Source organism: Zalophus californianus, chromosome 4, assembly GCF_009762305.2.
Source record: "Zalophus californianus isolate mZalCal1 chromosome 4, mZalCal1.pri.v2, whole genome shotgun sequence".
NCBI classification, from domain to species: Eukaryota; Metazoa; Chordata; class Mammalia; order Carnivora; family Otariidae; genus Zalophus; species Zalophus californianus.
In genome coordinates this window covers 24,096,367-24,119,018 of record NC_045598.1, presented here as the reverse complement: position 1 = coordinate 24,119,018, position 22,652 = coordinate 24,096,367, and the positions used below count along the sequence as shown (strand labels likewise).

At 38.4% G+C, this 22,652-nt stretch overlaps 1 protein-coding gene across 3 annotated transcripts in view; it reads left to right on the top strand.

Annotated features, from left to right (window-relative positions):
* The window catches only part of PTP4A2 (protein tyrosine phosphatase 4A2), a 30,076-nt gene extending 9,462 nt beyond the window's left edge, over nucleotides 1-20,614 (top strand). For all 3 annotated transcript variants that reach the window (XM_027607456.2, XM_027607450.2, XM_027607465.2), the window contains exons 2-6: nucleotides 6,719-7,409; nucleotides 9,740-9,832; nucleotides 14,900-15,030; nucleotides 17,177-17,251; nucleotides 18,055-20,614. In XM_027607456.2, the coding sequence (XP_027463257.1) occupies nucleotides 7,314-7,409; nucleotides 9,740-9,832; nucleotides 14,900-15,030; nucleotides 17,177-17,251; nucleotides 18,055-18,163 (504 nt within the window). In that variant the 5' untranslated portion in view covers nucleotides 6,719-7,313 and the 3' untranslated portion in view covers nucleotides 18,164-20,614. The remainder of the gene's footprint in view (nucleotides 1-6,718; nucleotides 7,410-9,739; nucleotides 9,833-14,899; nucleotides 15,031-17,176; nucleotides 17,252-18,054) is intronic.
* The last annotated feature ends 2,038 nt before the right edge of the window (nucleotides 20,615-22,652 follow it).

The following is a 22,652-nucleotide window of genomic DNA, read 5'->3' as shown; positions in this document are numbered from 1 at the left end:
CTCCCTTTTCATTTGAGTGGGAACAGGGCCCACAGGACTTCAGTAAATAACGGTCACTGTTCTCAGAAGCAGGTGCGATTGTTGGTTAATTGCTTTCCTTTCCTTTCTGAGTGGCCTGCCATGTATCTCATGCTGGTTCTGAAATGTTATGATATTTTCCCACCATCAAGGTCATAATTTCTTTTTATATAAGTGATTATTGATTTCTGTACTGGAACTTGATTCTCAAGTTCCCTCCTTAAATGAGGAAGTGGAAAAGTGGGAATAACCAAGAGAGTAACTATGAAACTTTTTTTTAGCAGTAAAGAAGCTATTTTTAGCTTGTTTACAGATATTTTGGATCCTAATTTGTGTAGAATTTAATGATACCTCTTTCCTTATCAGCTCCCTGGGACTGTATATGGTAGGGGAGGGGAACTAACATTAATTTGAATTGTCTAAGTTCAAGGAGCCAGATCTATACAGTTTTAGTTTGATGAATGCAGCTAGAGGGATGAACAAAATAAGTAGCAGAGAGAGTAGAACTATTATTTCCACAAGGCTCTGATGAGTTGGGCGTAGGTTATGAAAGATGAGTACGATTTCAGTTTGAGACCAGTTAACTAGAAGATTAATTAGCAAAGTTAAGTTCGCTTTAATAAGTCTTTAAGATACATTTTTCCTCAAATGGTCAGAATGCAGTAGATACAGTAGTATTTTACAGACGAATTTTCCTACTTTTTCCTTGATAGTTGTGAGGATTTTATTGGTCTGTTGTGTGAATAGTTCTGTATTAAGTTAGGCTTCGTACAGTTCTTACAATTACTCAGGGCCTTGACTCTTTTCCCAGACCCCACATCCAGTCTGTGGACAAATCTGCTTTAAAGTGTATCTTTTTCTTTTTTCTTTTTTTTTTTTTAAGAGTTTATTTATCTGACAGAGAGAGACACAGCAAGAGAGGGAACACAAGCAGGGGGAGTGGGAGAGAGAGAAGCAGGCTTCCCGCAGAGCGGGGAGCCCGATGTGGAGCTCGATCCCAGGACCCTGGGATCATGACCTGAGCCAAAGGCAGACGCATAACGACTGAGCCACCCAGGAGCCTCCCCCCCCCTTTTAAAGATTTTATTTATTTGTCAGAGAGAGGGCTATTCCTAGAACACTCCAAGCATGGCCCCACCTCATAACCTTTGCAATAGCTAATCCCTTTGCCTAGAATGCTCCTTCAAATATCTGTTTGGCTCACACCTCCAGGTCTTGGATAAAATGTCATTTTTTTTTTTCAGTGAGGCCTTTCCTGATAGCCTTATTTAAAATTAGAAGCCCTCTCTTTTCTGGCACTAGATACCCCTGCTTTGCATTTTTCTCCATAACAGTGGCATATTTTATCTTTTTCTGTCTTTAACTAAAATACAAGATATACTCTGACAAGAATTTTTGTTTACTACTCTTGGTGCACTTTAAAGATGCATAGTATGTGTCTAACAAATATGTGAATTATTAATAAATTCTTAATTAGCCAAATTGTAAGGAAGATGTCTTAACTCTTCATGAGAATGAATTCTTTACTCTTGATAGATTATTCATACTTATTTTAAGAGAGGTGCAGTTGTCTTTGTTAAAGTGAGATGAGTTTGTTTTAGGAAAAAATTGTTGCAAGGTTTTAGCCTTATATGCAGTATAATGCTTTCATGTTGCCTGTTTGTACAAACCAAGCTGACTCAAATTTGCATGACTTCCTGTAGAACTTCTGGTAAGAAAAGTAACAGTAAATGTATGCTTACTTGTTTTTCCAGACCTTTGCTTTTAGACTTTTTTCTTAGATCTACACTTCTTTATTGTGTATTTATATTATAATGTATTGTTTTAATTTAGTGAATCCTGGCATAACCCATCAAATTAGAGAGTTTATTGTATCATTTACTTTAACTTGGAAATAGAGAATTTCTGAGTGGAAAACTTGGTGTGAGTGGATTGACAGGATTTTTAAAAGGATGCCTAATAAGTTTGGGTTGCCCTCAAATTCTCCATATATTTAAACTTAGAATTACAGTTGCCATAGAAGAACCTGAATTTTACTCAATAATTTAATATCTTTTTTTTTAAGATTTTATTTATGTATTTGACAGAGAGAGACACAGTGAGAGAGGGAACACAAGCAGGGGGAGTGGGAGAGGGAGAAGCAGGCTTCCCGCCGAGCAGGGAGCCCGATGTGGGGCTCGATCCCAGGACCCTGGGACCATGACCTGAGCCGAAGGCAGACGCTTAAGGACTGAGCCACCCAGGCGCCCCAATAATTTAGTATCTTTAACAAAGAAGAAAACTGTCTGGATTGTGTAGGTATAGTCCTGCCTGGGACCAGGAGTGACTTAGCTCTCTTAAGGCTCTTTATAATCCTATGGTTATAGCACTTTTGAGAACGTGGTTAAATTGTAAATCATTGTAGGGTTTTTTATCACCCTAGAATTAAAAAAAAAAAGGGTAATGTACATGGGAAAAGCAAAACATTTGAAAAGGGATGTATTATGATAAAGTAAATCATGTTTCTGGCCTCCAGCTCCAGTCCCCTTGACCCCGACAACCAGTTACCTCTTTGTAATTTTCCAGATAGTTGATGGGTATGAAAGCTGTACAACACTCACAAATATTTCTGTATATACTGTTCATACTATCATGTGCTCTTTGCAGTTATTAGTGTCTCTTAGCCATCTTTCCGTATCTCATATAGATCTGGGTTTTTTTTTTTTGGTTTTTTTTTAAGATTTTATTTATTTATTTGGCAGAGAGAGAGACAGCAAGAGAGGGAACACAAGCAGGGGGAGTGGCAGAGGGAGAAGCAGGTTCCTCGCTGAGCAGGGAGCCCGATGCAGGGCGCGATCCCTGGACCCTGGGATCATGACCTGAGCCAAAGGCAGACACTTAACGACCAAGCCACCCAGGCACCCTGTTTTATTCTTTTTAACCTCGGCATAATGTTCCACTTTAAGAATATGTCATGATTAGGGCGCCTGGGTGGCTCAGTTGGTTAAGCGACTGCTTCGGCTCAGGTCATGATCCTGGAGTTCCAGGATCGAGTCCCGCATTGGGCTCCCTGCTCAGCAGGGAGTCTGCTTCTCCCTCTGACCCTCCCCCCTCTCATGTTCTCTCTCTCTCTCTCTCTCTCATTCTCTCTCTCAAATAAATCTTAAAAAAATATGTCATGATTAAATGATGGTTATTGTATTATTTCATGCATTTGGTTTTTGAGTCTCATCTAGGTTAGATGTTAGCACTAGAGTATTGACACAGGACATTTAAACTCTGACATACCTCTCTCCAAAGTTTTAAGTAGTCTCTGTTGTGTTACTGACTTAGTCTTAGTGGTAGTACACTATCTTAGCTTGGTTGGCTTCTTGCTCGCTTGTTCTTCCAGACTCCTCTTCATTCTTTTTCCTCTTTCCCATTCCTTCTCCTCCTCCTTAATTTAAAAGGATTTCTCTGTCACAGACCATTCTTTCTAATCCTGCAGTGAAGTTATCTTCTTTGCTTCAAAATGCAAATGTTGCATAGGAAATGGGAATGTCCAAAATTTAACATTTTAAAAGTTAGGTTCTATAAAAGATAAAATTACTTAATGTCAGAGAGACGAGTTTAGAAGAAAGTTTTCCTGTAAGATGTATAGGTGCTGAGTTTATGCTAAAATACAGGGCTTTGTAACTTTTGAGTACCTTCCAGCTGTGGTAGGTTATGATTTTTTTTTTACAGACTGTTTGCTTTGTATTCTTATGTCTGTTACAGGAATTAACATTAGTTTATCTGAATTTATAGGTGCAAGAGCATTTAATTTTTGATGTGTAATTGAACTCTTGGGGGTGGGAGAAGGAACAGAAGCTTGTTTTTATCATGTATCTGTTAACATTGATAGAACATACTGTTTCATTTGGCGGAAATTCCTTTGCTGGGGATCTCAGTATGGTGTTAAGAATTGAAAATCTAATAATGAATTATCCTTAACCTTGAAAGTGGTCCTTCCAAAACGAGGTTGGAGGAGAAAGATGGGATAAAACTTGTTCTGTTTGCTGAGCAGACAAACACTGGAGACTAGGTAGAAAACTTAATGCTAGAGCTGTAACCTTTCAAACCTGGCTGTCACTACAAAGCAGGTCTTTCAGTGCTTTTACTCAGCTGACACACATATTAGCTGTGATAACATCATTAAACCAAAGAGATTCAAACAGGTTAGAATTTCCTTATGTTTTGCTTTTCACTGCATGCAAACCTTTGTTCTTTGAGTGGTTACTTTAATAATTTTTTCTCCCCTTATTTAAGGTCACAGTTGCAGATCAACATCCAAGCAAATATTTGAAGAAAAGTTACAGCTACATGAAAAAGATTATGACTTGAAAAATATGTGGATACCTCCATAGTCAAACCTGAAGGAAAAAATGAATAGAGTTAGGAGACCTGGGTTCTTGTCTTTGATCTGCTATTAATTAATGATGTGGTCTTAGTTGTCATTTAACCTCTCTTGCTCACAAATATCATCTTGTTTTTTTTTCTTTTTCTTTTCTTTTTAAAGATCAGAGTCCTTGCTCTCTAAGTTTCTCCTAGCTTTAAAATTCCTTGACTGCACAGGGAGTACTCTATGAAATGTGTAATCTAAGGTGGCTGTTTTGGGGTTATAGTTAGGAAAGTGATGGTATATATTTTTATTTTTCTTAGTTTGAGTATTAGAAGTTTCATGATTTTACTGTAGTGTATAACTTCTGAGGTTTTGAAGTTCTTAGAATGCCATTTTGAATTTCGATTTTCTTATGTATCTTTCATATTTTAGGAATGTTTGAGTTTTGTGCTTGTGTCCATGGTAATATTGGCACAAGTATGTAACTTTAAAAATACAGTGCCATAAGAATATCATAAAAAGACTTGTGGATAGAATAGGTTTCAAAGTTTGTAGGCCTTGGTTCTTCCTTAATTGTATTTTAGTTTCCTCCTGAAATGGTTCTATAGTACATATCTTTCATGTCTTTTTCTATCTGGTCACAGTCATCTTTTCAGAGACTACTAAATAAGCATTTATTAATGCATTAGAGAAGAGGCAAGTGAAAGAACTTAGACCTTGTCCCTATTTTCAGAGCTATCTATTTATTTATTTATGAAGATTTATTTATGTAATCTCTGCACCCAACATGGGGCTTGAACTCATGACCACAAGAGCAAGAGTCGCTTGCTCTACCGACTGAGCCAGCCAGGTGCCCCCAGAGCAATTTATGATTATGTTGATACTCTGACTGAGCTAACTATAAAGATTACTGTGTTTCAGTACAGTAAGCCCAAAATAATATTAAAAATTCTGCCACTTTTCGTTCTCATCTTGTTTTTGGTATGGGTAGGAGAATGCTGTGTGAATCAATGACCTTTAGATGCTTTTGTACTCTTGAGATAGTGATGTGTTGTGAGAAGTAGTAAAAAGGTAAACTGGACTAGGGGCACCTGGGTAACTCAGTTGGTTGAGTGTCCGACTCTTGATTTCGGCTCAGGTCGGTGATCTTGGGGTCATGAGATTGAGCCCTGCATCGGGCTGTGTGCTGGGCATAAAGCCTTCTTGAGATTCTTTGTCTCTCTCTCTCAAAAAATAAAAAAAAGGGTTAACTGGACTAGAAATGAGATGATGGGATTTATGCATTAGTTGAGGCAGCAGGCATTACGGTACATTGGAAAAAACATTGGACTAACAGAAGACATTCACCTTAGACAAGTCACTTCACTTTCTGATCCTCTTTCCTCATTCCTTGTAGGTAGTAACAACTACTTAGAGTTGTAAGGGAAATAAATTAATTTTTTGAAAAGTACTTATGGACTAGTGTTATAATTGGGGGCCAATGCATATCCTTTGGATAGAAAGAATTACATTCTCAAAGTGGAATTTTGGTAAATACCCTTCATCTATTTACAGATGTATCTTATTTTATTATTATTTTTTAAGATTTTATTTACTTGACACAGAGCACAGCAGGGGAAACAGCAGTGGGAGAGGGAGAAGCAGGCTCCGACTCGGGGCTCGATCCCAGGACCCTGGGATCATGACCTGAGCCGAAGGCCAGATGCTTAACCGACTGAGCCATCCAGGCGCCCCTACAGATGTATCTTACTTTAAGCAAAGTGTATATGTGAAGGACTTAACCATCACAGCAGAAGAGTAAGATCATTGTGAACTTTATGAAGAGTCTGTGGAGGGAAGGTTTCTTTAAGGATCTCTTAATAAATCTTTTAAATGGATTTAAAAATAAGGTCACTTAAAAATGAGTTGGGGCGCCTGGGTGGCTCAGATGGTTAAGTGTTTGCCTTTGGCTCAGGTCATGATCCCAGGGTCCTGGGATCGAGCTCCACATCGGGCTCCTGGCTCAGCGAGGAGCTGCTGCTTCTCCCTCTCCCTCTGCCTCTCTCCCTGCTCATGCTTTCTCTCTCTCTATCTCTGTGTCTCAAATGAATAAATAAAATCTTAAAAAAAAAATGAGTTACAAATAACCAAACAGAAATTTTGTTGAACCCCCTTTTGAAAAAGGAAAGACATACTTTTGAATTTTCTGACTTAAAACTCTTGGTATACATTTTTATCCTAGTTTTTGTAGATGACAATAATTTAGAATTGGTGGCATTTCAGATGTCTTTGGACTCATAGAGAACGTATTCTTGACTTTGAGTATCATGTTTACCATGCTGTCAATCTCCAGTTCATTTTACTTATGTTTTTCTCTTCTAGGTTTTTCGTTGGAATATACGTTGCACATTTATGGCGATTCTGAGCGTGAGGGCAGACTTCTGCCAGGCTCAGCACAGCATTTTCGCTGACAAGTGAGCTTGGGGGTTCTATGTGCCATAATTAACATTGCCTTGAAGACTCTGGACACCGAGACTGGCCTCAGAAATAGTTGGCTTTTTTTTTTTTATTGCAAGCATATTTCTTTTAATGACTCCAGTAAAATTAAGCATCAAGTAAACAAAAGTGGAAAGCAACCTACACTTTTAACTTGTCTCACTAGTGCCTAAATGTAGTAAAGGCTACTTAAGTTTTGTATGTAGTTGGATTTTTTTGGAGTCCGAAGGTATCCATCTGCAGACATTGAGGCCCAAGTTGAATTTGGATTCAAGTGGATTCTAAATACTTCTGCTTACCTTGAAGAGAGAAGCTTCTTAAAGAATAAACAAGTTGAATAGAGAAAACACTGATCAATATTAGGCATTTTAGTGGTCTTTTTAATGTTTTCTGCTGTGAAACATTTCAAGATTTATTGATTTTTTTTTTCATTTTCCCCATCACACCCACACACGCACGCTCACACTTTTTATTTGCCATAATGAACCGTCCAGCCCCTGTGGAGATCTCCTATGAGAATATGCGTTTTCTGATAACTCACAACCCTACCAATGCTACCCTCAACAAGTTCACAGAGGTAAGATTGTAGTATGGTCTACTTTTTGGATTGATTTATAGGTAAAGTTATAGATGAACAGCATTATGAAGAAATCTCTTAATACAAGGCCATTTATTTCTGTGTTTGGAATATGGATGGTCATCCTACCAATCTTTGAATTGGGTTGAATTAGTTTTTTAAAAGAACATTTATGGAATTTGGGGAGACTTTAGAGATTAGTAGGTTTTTTTTAAAATATCCTTTCTATATAGTTAGTTCATATTTTTAATAATAAAAATAATTAACATTTATTGAACTCTTAGTATATGTATCCAACATTACAATAAGCAGTTTTATGCATTGTATCATTTACTACTGAAGATAGCCCTATGAGGTATAGGTACTGGTATTATCTCCCTCCTACAGATGAGGAAACTGAGTTTCAGGGCAATTTGGTAATTTAGTAATTTGCCTAAAGGTACACAGCATATGGTAGAACTGTCTCTTGACTCAAAAACCCGTGTCTGCCTCAAATATTCTAGCCAGTTTTGATAAAAACCTACTCCAGAACTACTTAGCAATAGTAACCATCATATGCAAGGGTCAGAACCTTACAGGGAGGAAAGGTATTATAGGTAACATTTTTATGTCAGATCCTTCATTTTCTCTGCTGTATTTATGGAGTAGACTTAGAGAGCTGAATGAACTCCTAGGGATTATTAATCTACCCCTCACATTTTACAGATGGCAAAACTGAGTTCAGAAGAGGTTTTGACTTGCTTAAGGACACAAATATTTACTATAAAAATTTCTGTAACCTTTCTGTGACTGGCTACCATGGAGTTCATTTTAATAGGATTTTATCTGTATTTTGAAATGTTTTAAAATTAACTGACTGCATGTAATACCAACAACTTTCCTGAGTCTGTTTTAGAAGAAGGCCTTTCTGTGAAAAATAAAGTTCGTTAGCAGTTAAAATAACTTGACTCTTTGGAGAATCAAATGATGGATGGACACCTCTTATAGGATGTCACTGTTCCTGCTCTTTATACTTCTAATTCCCAGAGCTTCTTAACTTTGTGTACACAGTGTACAAGTTGATTCCAGGCCTGTGTGCCCTTAGGTTCAGTCATCTTTAAGCCTGGTTGAATTATGTGATACTATTTTCAGCCTGTGGATTCCATGGTCATAGACTCCAAAAGTGGCAGAGGCCACTGTCCTGCAACTATAAAAAGATGTTGGTGGCCCATTGAAGATAGGTGGTCACTGGATTAGGCATTACGGTAGGAAAAGTTTTAAAGGAGCAAGGCTTCTGCCTGTAATGGTATGTTTGTTGGCTTTGTAATATACCACTTTTTAATCTTAATTTCAAGATTACTTTTGTTTCTTTCATTTTATCTTATTTTTTTTAAAGATTTTTAAGTAACCTCTACACCCATTGTGGGGCTTGAACTTTACAACCTCAAGATCAAGAGTTGCATGCTCCACTGACTGAGCCAGCCAGGCGCTCTACTTTTGTTTCTTTAAATTAAAAAAGCAATAAGTACTTACTGTGTAAAAATCAGAAGATACACATAAACAAAAAGACAATTTGAAAATACTTAACTCTTAATATCCGGCTTCTGGATGTTTTTCTCTGCATATACGTGTATATTTATTTATATACAGATAGATAGGATCACACACACTATATATATATATTTTAAAGATTTTTATTTATTTATTTGACAGAGACAGAGCGAGAGAGGGAACACAAGCAGGGGGAGTGGGAGAGGGAGAAGCAGGCTTCCCGCGGAGCAGGGAGCCCGATGCGGGGCTTGATCCCAGGACCCTGGGATCATGACCTGAGCCAAAGGCAGACGCTTAACGACTGAGCCACCCAAGCGCCCCAGGATCATACTATATTTTAGGAAAAATCTTCCCCCAACCTTTTTAATATTATTTTTATAGCTGTCAGAGTATCCTGTATGGATGTGCCATACTCTGTAACTGTTCCCCTGTTTTGGACCATTCATGTTTCCATCTTTTTACCATTCCAAACAGCCCATGCTGAACACACTGGTACCTAAATCTTTGGGTATATCTTTAATTACTTTGTTAGTATAAATTCTCAGAAGTAGAATTTCTAGGTCAGAGTGTATATGTGCTTTTATAGTTTTTGTGATATGTTACCAAATTGTCCTTCATAAAGGTGATTGTGTTGATGCTTCCACTAAGAGCCTGAGTGTCCATTCTATATGTTGCCACCATGAGAATGATTTTTATCTTCGTCTAAGAATGATGTCTCATTGCTTCAGTTTATAATAGTACATTTTCAAAGTTTTGGTTGCAGATTCTAAAAGCATGTTCCCTTATATTCTTCTTTAAAGGAACTTAAGAAGTATGGAGTGACAACTTTGGTTCGAGTTTGTGATGCTACATATGATAAAGCTCCAGTTGAAAAAGAAGGAATCCACGTTCTAGTGAGTGTGTAGTGTTTTAATTTTTCACTACAAACAACTAGTACCTTTTAAACTTAACTGTTTTTAAAACTGGGCACTCAGTAGTATGCTTTTTAAGCTTATAGGAGATATAGTTGGTAACAATCTTTAAAAATTTTTGCATTGGCAGTTTTGTCCATTTGTGCCCTTAAAGTTTATATATGCAGAGTATTTTCAACAAATGAAAAGCAAAATTGAGTGTACACTTATTTCAAGAAAATGGAAATTTGTATTTTATTTTCTCTAGGAAATTATTGCAATATTTAGCTTTTGTATCTAGGCTACTGGTTTGAATCTAACTGAAAGTAATTTCCATCAGAAATTCTTAAGTCACGGGCGCCTGGGTGGCTCAGTTGGTTGAGCGACTGCCTTCGGCTCAGGTCATGATCCTGGAGTCCTGGGATCGAGTCCCACATCGGGCTCCCTGCTCAGCGGGGAGTCTGCTTCTCCCTCTGACCCTCCCCTCTCTCATGCTCTCTCTCTCTCTCTCTCTCTCATTCTCTCTCTCAAATAAATGGATGAATAGAATCTTAAAAAAAAAAGAAAGAAAGAAATTCTTAAGTCACATGGAAATACAGTTGGCCCTTGAATGTGGGGTTAGGGACACCAACCCCCACATAGTCAGAAATCCACATATAACTTTTGACTTTCCAAAAACTTAACTACTAATAGCCTACTGTTAACCAGAAACCTTACCAATAGCATAAACAGGCCATTAACACATATTTTGTATGTTACATGTATTATATACTATATTCTTACAATAAAGTTAGCTAGAGAAAAGAAAATTTTATTTAAAAATAAGAGAAAATACACTTATAGTACTCTACTGTGTTTATTGGGAAAAAATCTGCATATAAGTGGACCCACACAGTTCAAACCTGTGTTGTTTGAGGGTCAGCTGTATTCTGTCTGATTTTGCAAGTACTAATTAGTTACTACTTTGTGGATAACCTATAAGGGACAGAAAGGCTGGAGAAGAGGTTAAGGGAGAGGAAGAAGGCATAGTTCCTGATACTTTGTGGTAGGTTGTAAGAAGGTTTTCAGTTTGAACATAAAGTGATTGGAATTATTTTAAATTCCTCCTTAGTCCCTAAATACACTATTTCATTTATTGGAAACAGGAGCCTCAGGTTAGGTAAAATTTTGTACCTTCTTGCCTAAATAGTTGTCTAAACCGCAAGAGCATGTAATGAAATGACCTTATAGTCTTAGGTGTCTTAGAGTTCTTTGATTTAATCATGGGAAGACAGTGTTGTAGGAAGAGAACTGGAGAGTTTTTAAGTAGTTGGTTAGGAAGAAAGTAATAAGATACTGGTACAAGGTTATGTTCCTATTTTTTTATTGAGGGGTAGTTCTGTAGTCTTTATGCATTGGTCAGTAGTTGGGAAGGCAGTTCATGCAAAGAAAATAAATGTCCTGTTGGTAAGGCAGTTGTCTCATGTCTGATCCACAAAGTTTCCTCACCTCCATTTTGGTGAAAACACAAAAACTAAATAGCCAATCATTATGTTTTTTAATAGAATGGTATGGTAATAATTTGCTTTCATTCCCATTTCTAAAGGACTTTAAGGTGCCCTGGCTGAAAATCACTGGGGATACATATAAACATGTATAAAATGTAACCCCGTGTTTAAAAATATAAAAACAAAATTTTAACTTCTGAAACTAGGCTGACTACAAGTTCTTTTTCCTGTATTGTGAGTATGTTCTCCAGTGGGCAGATGAGAAATCAGTTTGTTTTGACAGATGGCATGTGTGAGAAAATGAACTGTGGACTGACTATAGTTTGTTTGAATCAGTAATGTTGGTAAACACCTTTATGAGATAGAGATGAACTAAAGAACTTGAACCAGTTTGTCAAAGATAATGGTAGGTCTGGGATTTATTCTACACCTTTAAATCTACACTTTCGTTTTAAATAGCTATGATCGGATAAAATTAAAGGTCTAACTTAAACTTTTAAACAAGAAGGACATTTAGAATTAAGCTTGGAATTTCTTTGCTTTTTCCAGAGATTTTAAGTGGATTGTTAATCTACTTTTGCTAAGTGAAGAAGTTTTGTAATACTTTATAGATTTTATTTATTTATTTATTTTAGAGTGAGAAAGAGAGCCTGCGAGTGTGGGGGGAGGGGCAGAGGGAGAAGAGAGAAAGAATCTCAGGCTGACTCTGTGCTGAGTGGGGAACCTTATGAAGGGCTTGATCTCATGACCCTGAGGTCGTGACCTGAGCCAAAACCAAGAGTCAGATGCTCAACTGACTGAGCCACCCAGGCGCCCCTGGAATACTTTGTAAGAGGTTGTCCCCAAAATAAGACCTTTAAAATCTTTTGACTAATGTTCTTGCAAATCAGAGGCATATTGGAAAAGACTAATGGTGGTTTCAGTTGTCAGTTTGAAGTTCAGACAGTTCTAAATAATTATTTTAATGATTTTTTTTTGATAGAAACTGCTTTATATGAGTAAGTGAAGCATGTTTCATATTATTGTTACTTAACTGGATGCATTTTAGGGAGTATTAGAGGAAGTAAGCTCTCAACTAAGGTACTTGCTTACTGATTTTACTGCTATTTACAGTTAAACTTAGTGACATTTGTAATGATAACACTGACAGCCCTTTAATTATGGGGTGTAGTTGACAAATCAAACATAATGTGTTGTCACAGCTAATGGTGCTACATGAAGTGTTCTAGTGGTGCCCATAATGAGTGCAGAATCAATTTAGTGCTTTGTCACTTTTCTTTCTCTAGCATCTTAAAGTGTCCTTATCCAATCTCATTAGAATAATCTTATGGGTTTTTTTTTTTAAGATTTTATTTATTTATTTGACAGAGAGACAGTGAGAGAGGGAACACAAGCAGGGGGAGTGGGAAAGGGAGAAGCAGGCTTCCCGCCAAGCAGGGAGCCCAATGCGGGGCTCGATCCCAGGACCCTAAGATCATGACCTGAGCCAAAGGCAGTCGCTTAACCAACTGAGCTACCCAGGTGCCCCAGAATAATCTTATGTTTTAAAAAAAATTCCCAGCGTTTTTGCATTTCTGTCCTTGAAGGTAGATGGGAGAGAGGGAATGCAAAATGTGAATTCCCTTCCCCTCTTTAAAGCTGATTTATGTTGGTTTCTTAGGCCCTTTTGCTAGGTAGAAAGGAAGATAAACCCTGCCTATATGCACACGGGGTTGGTCTTAATTAAAAAACAACCCAAGGGGCGCCTGGCTGGCTCAGTCAGTAGAACATGCTACTCTCGATCTTGGAGTTGTGAAGTTTCAGCCCCACCTTGGGGGTAGAGATTACTTAAAAACACACACATACACAAATCGATGAATATTAAAAGAGAAAGGGATACTTGGGAAAAAGGTCTCCATTTGCTCAGGACCCTATCATGTGGCACTTGTGCTTGTTAGATGGGATCTGTATAATTTAAGCAGAGCTTTAAAAATATTTACTATTATTTATTTATTTTTAAAGATTTTATTTATTAAAGCGTGTGCACAAGTGGGAGAGGAGCAGAGGGAGAGGGAGAGGTAGACTCCTCACCAAGCAGGGAGCCAGACACACAGGGCTTGATCCCAGGACCCTGGGATCATGACCCAAGCTGAAGGCAGATGCTTAACTGACAGCCACCCAGGTGCTCCCCACCCCTTTTTTAAAAATATACAAACACAAAGATGGTAGTATATTTCTGTTATGATATGCTAACTACTGGAGATTTCTTATGAGAGAGCCTTTCTCTAAAGAAAAGGCATCATAGCTTAGAACTATTTGGGGGATAATCCTCAAAATATTTGTAGAGATCAATGAGATACTAGTTGATAATGCTTCTTTGCCAGAGTGGACCTTTAAATTATATTGACAGGTGTTGTATTCTCTCTTACTTTGCCGAGGCCCTAATTAGAGTTTTCTCTATTATGTCTAATTATTGCTTTGTTCAGATAAAATATTTGAAGAACACTAGTTTCTTATCACTTGATAAGAGATTTCTGTAAGATAAAATTAGATGCTTACAGTGCTGACAACATGTCATTGAGAAGCCTGAGTTCCTTGGCACACATGAATTTTGATCTTAGAAAAAACTTTCAGCAGTGATCAGAATTGTGTTATTAAGAATAGGTATATATTGGGGGGCCTGGGTGGCTCAGTCGGTTAAGCGTCTGCCTTCGGCTTAGGTCATGATCTCAGGGTCCCGCGTCGGGCTCCCTGTTCAGCAGAGAGTCTGCTTCTCCCTCTCCCTCTCCCTCTGCCCCTCCCCCTGCTTGTGCGCTCTCTCTCAAATAAGTAAAATCTTAAAAAAAAAAAAAAGAATAGATATGTAGGGGCACCTGGATGGCTCAGTCGGTTAAGTGTCCAGCTCTTGATTTTGGCTCAGATCATGATCTCAAGGTTGTGAGATCAAGCCCTACATTGGGCTCTGTGCTGGGCGTGGAGTCTGCTTAAGATTCTCTCTCTCTAATTCTTAATCTCAGGGAACAAACTGAGTGTTGCTGGAGTGATGAGGGGTGGGAGGGATGGGGTGGCTGGGTGATAGACATTGGGGAGGGTATGTGCTATGGTGAGCGCTGTGAATTGTGCAAGACTGTTGAATCACAGATCTGTACTTCTGAAACAAATAATGCAACATATGTTAAGAAAAAAGAAAAAGAAGAAGATAGCAGGAGGGGAGGAATGAAGGGGAGTAAGTCGGAGGGGGAGGGGGAGACGAACCATGGACTCTGAAAAACAAACTGAGGGTTCTAGAGGGGAGGGGGTGGGGGGATGGGTTAGCCTGGTGATGGGTATTAAAGAGGGCACGTTCTGCGTGGAGCACTGGGTGTTATGCACAAACAATGAATCATGGAACACTACATCAAGAACTAATGATGTAATGTATGGTGATTAACGTAACAATAAAAAATAAAAAAAAAGATTCTCTCTCGCTCTCCCCTCCCTCCCTCTCTGTACCCACCCCCTAAAAAAAAAAGTTAGATCCACTCTGTGTTCTATGCAGCTGTTCTGCATTAGATACTATTCCACAGAAAATAACAATTTAATGTAAAAGATCTTTTCTTTCCAGGATTGGCCATTTGATGATGGAGCGCCACCCCCTAATCAGATAGTAGACGATTGGCTAAACCTGTTAAAAACCAAATTTCGTGAAGAGCCAGGTTGCTGTGTTGCAGTGCATTGTGTTGCAGGATTGGGAAGGTAAGCTCTTACCTTTTTGTCCCAGAATTCATTATCAAAAATTTAACTTTGGTAGAAGTTTGTATTTATTACACCAAATATTAAATTGCATGAAGGAAAGGAAAATGAGAGCAGAAGCTCGTGTAATGGTTTCTTAAGACAGCTTTTTGTGTTTCATGGGTTGTCTGATTCTGATGCCCATAATAGATTTAGTGGATGATGGCTCAGAAATTGTTTCAAAACTGATTTAATGTAATTATTTTATATTTGAGCTAAAAATTGGTTAATTCAGTATGAGTTTTTTTCCTCATTATTTCACATATTCAGAGGCTTAGGTCTTTGAAATGGGCAACAAAATTAAAATAATTTTAGATTCTGAAGAATCTATATGTGGTTAATTTTGGATTGAGATGAATGGGAAATTAATAGGTGCAGAGCAGATGGCTGAACTTTAAACTTCTGAAAGGAGATGTACGGAGAACAAAAAGTAACTTTGATTTTAAAACCTTTTTCCTTGAGCATTGCATGGAATGGTGTTGCAACACTCTCATCAAGAGCAGATTAAATGCCAGTTTATGATGTGCACTTTGACTCAGAAGAACATTAGTGCAGGCTGCTGTTGCCTCAAGGTGGTGGTGACTCAGGTTATTACCCCTGCTCAGCCCTTTTGTTTGCTCTTTTCCTTTTTTTGCAGTTTAGTGTGGTACAGTTTCTTCTTCAGGGTCAGAAGTTCCCAGTCCTTATTCTGAAGGGTGAAGGTAGTGTTCTAACTTGACTTACGCAGTTTGGTAACTGGTAGCTATCCTAGCAGGTAGTCCAAAGTTGGTGCCATGTAGTGGACATTTTAAAACGTCATTTCCCTTGCTAGATTTTTGTCTGTGTGTGTATTACTGTTATTTTATTGTTAAGGAATCTATTTCTGTGACTGTCCTGAAACCCAGAGTGGGTGTTAATAGTGAGGAGTACTGGAGGTAACTACAGCTCACCTGGACTTTCTGGTTATAATCACTGTCTTCTCTCTCTACCTCAGCTGTAAACCCAGACTCATGAGGCCTCAATCCCTGCCTTCCTATTCCTAGAAGATGCCAAATCCAACTATGTTGGAGACTTTTTCAGAGGAGAAGACAGCTTTGTCTTCCCAGAAGACAAACCCTCTACTTTGCTTTTTGAAGCATATAATATTCCCAAACCACAGACAGGTTGAGACCTGCTCAGGCCTCAGTGTCCCTTGTTAGATGTAAAAAACAAAAAAACCCCACATACTTACATAGAGAACTGTTCCTAATGACCAATTCTCTGACACTCTCCTAGCTCACAGAAAGGATTTTGTTGAAGAAATCTAGCACCTTTTTAGTATTTGATGAGGAAAAGCTACTAAAATGGATTTGTAATGAAATTTCTGAGATACTCAATATAGATGACACATTTGGTCATTTTTTTTTTCTTACTGTGTGATGATGGTTAAAGCCCGATGAATTTTTGATGACCTATAATGTGTAAATTTGAGATAATAATGTGATGTTTTAAAGAATAAAGATCTTTTTAGAGAGTGAGTGCATGCCTGCAGGGGAGCAGGGAGGGGCAGAGGGATAGGGAGAGAGAATCTTAAGCAGGCTTCATGCGCAATGTGGAGCCCCACACAGGGCTTGATCTCACAACACTGAGATCATGATGTGAGCCGAGATCATGATGTGAGCCGAAATCAAGAGTCGGACGCTTGACTGTCTGAGCCACCCAGGTGCCCCAAGAATAAAGATCTCTTAATGAAGATGTAGAATTTAGTGCTTTACTAAAAGTGGATGACACCATAGACAGTATCATGATACAGACATTTTTACTGTATAGGGAAAACAGATATTTTAATATAAGGGAAGAAAAGGAAAGCTCAAGCTTTGCATTGTTTTGGTAATATGTAATCCTGGGTTTTAAAAAAAGTCAGTGTGCCTGGGTGCCTCAGTCGCTTAGGTGTCTGCCTTTGGCTCAGGTCATGATCCCCAGGTTCTGGGATTGAGCCCCACATTGGGCTCCCTGCTGAGTGGGGAGTCTGCTTCCCCCTCACCCCTCTCTCACTCACTCACTCTCTCAAATAAATAAATAAAATCTTTAAAAAAAAAATCCTTTAATTCCAAAGACTTGTGGGTATTTACAAATGAGTTTCTCTCTGTAGGGCACCTGTGCTGGTTGCACTTGCTTTGATTGAATGTGGAATGAAGTATGAAGATGCAGTTCAGTTTATAAGACAGTGAGTATGAAGTTTTATGTTCAGAAACACATAAAGAAGACCATACAAGAAGAAGGAATTATGGAAAGTACCCTTTGTAGTATGGAATAATTTGTTGGCTTAAAAGATTGATTGAAGAAATCAAAAGGAACAAGTGGTAGAGAGATTCGTAATAGTCCTGTTGGCTCCCAGATTTAAAGATTTGCTAATTTAGCTGGCAAATTTGGACACTGTAGAATATGTCCAGTATATGACTTGAATATCTAGGAATCTTTAAAATGAATTGCCAGGTAGTAGTCTAAGTGATCTAGTGACTCTCTTAATGGATATCTAAAATACCTTCCAAATGCAGCTATGACCAAGAGGCAGGGAAGAATCCATAGAGAAGGAGTTAATCACCTATGCCTCTTAAGTGGCCTGTTCAGGCACAAATCAGGATGGTATTGCTCAGACAATCTTGGCATCAGTCTGGAATAATGGGCCATGTTATTTTGTTGTCCAGAATTCTTTGGCAGTCACTATCTTGTCCTTTCCCTTTCAACCTTTTCTTTAAAAAAAAAAAAAAAAAAAAAGACTGATAAGAGGGCATGAAATGTATGGTAGCAGCTCTAGGAAAGTGACATAGTTAAAGGAATGCCATCTGTGCCTGCTGCTTCACACACTGCTTGCTCACCCATCAGCCCTTCCTCTTAAGTGATATGGTATAGGAAATAATGCTCTTTTTGAGCTGTGTGGAGTTAGAAAGGCCTTAGGCCATAAATAATGCATTTCAGTGAGACAGCTCTTTTTTTACATGATCAAGTTTGTCATTCTTGTATTTTCAGAAAAAGAAGGGGAGCATTCAATTCCAAACAGCTGCTTTACCTGGAGAAATACCGACCTAAGATGCGATTGCGCGTCAGAGACACCAATGGGCACTGCTGTGTTCAGTAGAAAGAAGTGTAAACGAAGGCTGACTTGATTGTACATTTAGAGGGAACTCTTGGTACCTGGAAATGTGAATCTGGAATCTTTAACTGTGTCACCAAAGTAGTGATGGATTCAGTACTCCTCAACCACTTTCCTAATGATTGGAAAAAAGCAAACAAAAAAGAAATCCCTCTATAACATGAATAAAATGTTTAAGAAAAGAAAAAGAGAAAGAAAAAAGGGATTAATTCAGTGAAGGATGATTTTGCTCCTAATTGTTGGAGTTTGAATTTCTGCCAGGATTGAATTATATCAAAATCTCCTGTCTTTTTTAACTTTTCAAAATAGGTCTCTGAGGAAAACCAGCAGAACATTAGCCTGTGCAGAACCATCTGTTTGGGGAGCACACTTTTCCATTATGCTTGGCACATAGATCTCCCTGTTGTGGGATTTCTTTTCCTTTCCTTTCCTTTGTTTTCTTTTTTCTTTTCATTTCTTTTTTCTTTCTTTCCTTTCCTTTCCTTTTTTTTCTTTCTTTCTTTTTCTTTCTTTCTTTCAGTGGTGGTGGGTGTATATTTTCCCCCTCTGCTCTTCTTTCCCCTATCCCTCTTTTTTCCCCTAATACATGTTGTAGATGGAATAGGAGAAGCCCTTGTTGCTGTAGGTGTGTGTGCAGTCTGGCAGCCTTAAGCCCACCTGGGCACTTTTAGAAAAAACAAAAAACAAAACAAAAAAAGAAACAAAAAACACCAAAAAAAAAAAAAAAAAGCAGTGGCATATATATTATATGATCCAGGTGGTTTTTAGTCTTTACTGATGATGGGTGTTCATGTTAGTTTCTTCTCTTGAAAACCCTATTCAGCATTAGGCAAAGTAGCCAAGAGCCTTTTGTTTTGGTTTTTATTTTGGTAAATTAGTGGGGAAAAGGCATTTTAAGAATAGTCTTTCTTCTCAAAGAACTTAGCTGAGAGTCGAATTTTTCTCTTTTCCAACCAATGAAGCTAAGTGGGTATCCCAGAAACTTCTCTTTTCTGAAGGGGAGCACTCCAGGCCATCACTAAAGAAGTGTCCAGGCAGAGAGTTAGCACACTTTCTACACTTTCTAGAATTGTGGGTTTGTAACATTACTCTGATTTTCTGTCTGATGATGTCAGAGAATGCTGGTAGTTTAAAATTTTTATTTAGGACTTACTCGTACTATGAATTTTCAGGAACGGTGAAAGGAATAACAGCAAAGATAGGATATTTTGGACTTGAGAAATGCCTGTGATTTGTATTTTCCAAACTGCCCCCATATGTACAGTTCAGTTTAACCACTGATTGCCTTGTTATTTTCTTACTAGGTTCTTTATGAGATTAAAAAAAAAAAAATTGCTGGTTCTAAACCAACAATACCTAGTGAGTATGTGTCCACAGGCCATACAGGGTAGAAGAGAGACATAAAGCAACCCAATGAGTAGCAAAGAGACTATTGTTGATGAAATGGTGTACTGTTATTTTCACGGATTCTCTGCCAGGTTCAATGTGCTGATCTAGAGAAGCTATTCTGCTCCTTCGCAGAAGGCAGTTGTGACCGGGCTGCATTGACAAAGCAAGTTGAAGGAGACCATCGGGGGCTCTTGCGCTCTACATCTAAATATTAATAGTGCTCTGCTTCTAAGGATTTGAATAAAGGCTTAGGGTCATCTTGTCTTGCTGGAATTTGCTATGCAGAGCCATAAACTTCCCATTTTTTTTGGATCAGCTAGGCCAGTAGGAATGGACTGGGACCTTGTCTCACACTGATGATACCTCAGACGTTGGCTGGCTATGTGAACTGCCTATTTCCTATGCCGGAGTTGTTTTGATTTTTAACTAAATAAATATCTGTAGATTCTCTCCTCTCCCATCCCAGAAAACAAAACAAAATAATGCTTTTTGAAACTGTTTCTAGAATTTTAAAGTGAAAAATGATGGTACTCTCCAAAATTCTTTATTTCAGAACATGACAATAGATTCCTTTAACATAGGATCAAGATCAAAACAGCATACCCTCTAAACTTAGACTGTCTATTGACTTCAAGGGTTTTGATCAATACAGTAACAACCTTTTTCCCTTTGACATGCTCTGATTTTGTTTGTGGGGAGTGTGTGTGTATGTGTGTGTATATGTGTGTGCAGTGTCCAGCAGCATCAGTGCCTGCCTGAGATAGGAAAATTACATTCCTGGTTCTGTATGCGGAGAAGGGTGTATAAAGCGACAAGAAACATTATCCCTCATTTTGTTTTAAATCACATACTAATGTTAATTGTTCTCAGAACTGGATTTTCTTCCTCAAAATTAAAAGTTTTTTTCTTTTGGATTTAATGAAGTATTGCTAGCTGAAGCCAGTTTGACATGGTGAGAGAGATGTCAGACTGATGAAAGGTGTGCAGCCTGATTTAAAACCAAACCCTGAACCCTTTTAAAGAACAATAAAACTTATTTTACATGCTCTTTGTCTGTGTATCGTTCTCCACCCCAGGTTCAATTTCATTTATGTCTCCTTAGAAAACTTGGTATTCTCAAGGCCTGTTCTGTTAATTACTGTAAGGAGGTGAAATAATTAGAGGTTGGGAAGTTCAAAGATTTCATGCCACCCAGGTGTTCAATAAGGGTAAACTTGAGTTGGGATGCATCTGGTACATTTTGTGGTTTAGTTCTTGGACACAACACTGCAGGAATTAGGCATCTAGTCTCTTTCCAAGGGATTTGTTTATACTATAGCTTTTGATGAAGCATTGCAACTTTTTACTCAAACTCTTAGAGAACAGTGAGAAAGGAGGAACTTTATATCATAGGACTGGGGGGTGGGGAATTTCCCTTAGACCAAGGGTAAGCGTCCATCCATCCATTCAGAAAACAAGCTTATCTGCTAAGGTACTAAGAATGAGAAGAGAAGACACTTCCCGCTTTGGAGGATCTTAATCTGGAAGAGGAGTTAGAGCTGTAGATGTTACGAACAGAGTAAGCGGTTACAATACATGTGTGACTTAGAGTTCATTGATCCTTTTCCCTATTTTAAATTTCCCACCTCCTGTTCATTACCTACCTTAGATTCAGTGGTCAGTTGTTAAATTCACTCTTAGCTACACAGCAAATTACCCTGCCCCATCTCTTGCTTCATTATACTTGCCTGGCTAAACTCCATTTTTGGTTAAGTTCAGTCTGCCACCTTATCTGCACTTGCGCACTTGCGCAACTGAACATGCTGACTCTGTCTCTGTGTTTAAAGTCATGACCTCAAATAGGCCTTAGTACCATCTGACAATCCTGCTACATTTCTTTATTTCATATACTCTTCGACTCTCCTTGAAAACACTTAGATTTTAATACTTTCCCATTCTCTCTGTTTATGGCCTTTCCCCCCGCGTCCCCAAACTTAGAAAATAGAAACAAGGAAATTTCCACAGGCTCCTGCCATCACATCTACTTACTACCTGCATCTCTGCTTGTATGCTCTGTCTTTCCTCCAGGCACATAGATTGTCCATGCCCTTGGTAAGGCAGGCTGTTCTAGTTGTGTACTAGATCCCATCCCCATTCCGAGGGCACAGATTTAGACGTTCTGTTCGTTAACTTCCCTCTGCTGGATCATTCCCATCAGCCTACCACATATTATTACTTCTTCCATGTTAAAAAAAAAAAAATCCTGTTTGGCCCACACTCATCCCCTTTGCTCTTTATAGCAAAACTCAAAAGAGTTCTCCAACTGCACGCTGTACTTTTGTCTTGAACCCACTCCAATGACGATTTTAATTCCATTGAAACTGCCCATGTAAAGATTACTAGAACCTTTATGGTACTTAATCCAATGGTCAATTCTTTATCCTTAACTTTTTTTCCCCGACATGTTAGCATATTACATGGTTGATCACTCCTTTTTGAAATGCTTTCCTCATTTACTGTGTAGGAGGAATAGTACCCCAACCCCCATCCCATGTCCATACTTGAAATCCCTGGAACCTGTAAATAGGCTACCTGGTAAAAGAGACATCATGGCTGTGATTAAGGATCTTGAGTTGGGGAGATTATCTCAGATTATCTAGATGGGTCTAGTTTAATTGCATGAGTCCTTAGAAGCAGAGGATCTTTTTTGACTATGAGATCAGGAGATGGGACTAAGGAAGAATGGTTTGAGAGATGGAATGTTGCTGGCTTGGAAGATCAGGAAGGGGGCCTATAGAACCTGGAAAGATCAAGGAAACATTCTCTCCTAGTGTCTCCCAAAAAGGAACTCAGCCTACCAACACCTTGATTTTAGTCCCATGTGGGACTTGTGTAGAACTGTAGGATGATAAATTTGTGTTTTAAGCCACAAGTTTGTGTTAATTTGTTACAGCTGCAATAGAAAATGAACACAGATTTTTGCCTTCTAGGACAGACCTCTACTCGAGTTTTCACCTAGTTTAGCAGCCAATACCTGAATATGAAGTTCTGGTTCTTCATTATCTCCACTACTGCTCTATCTGCCTGGACTCTATTCTCTGGACTC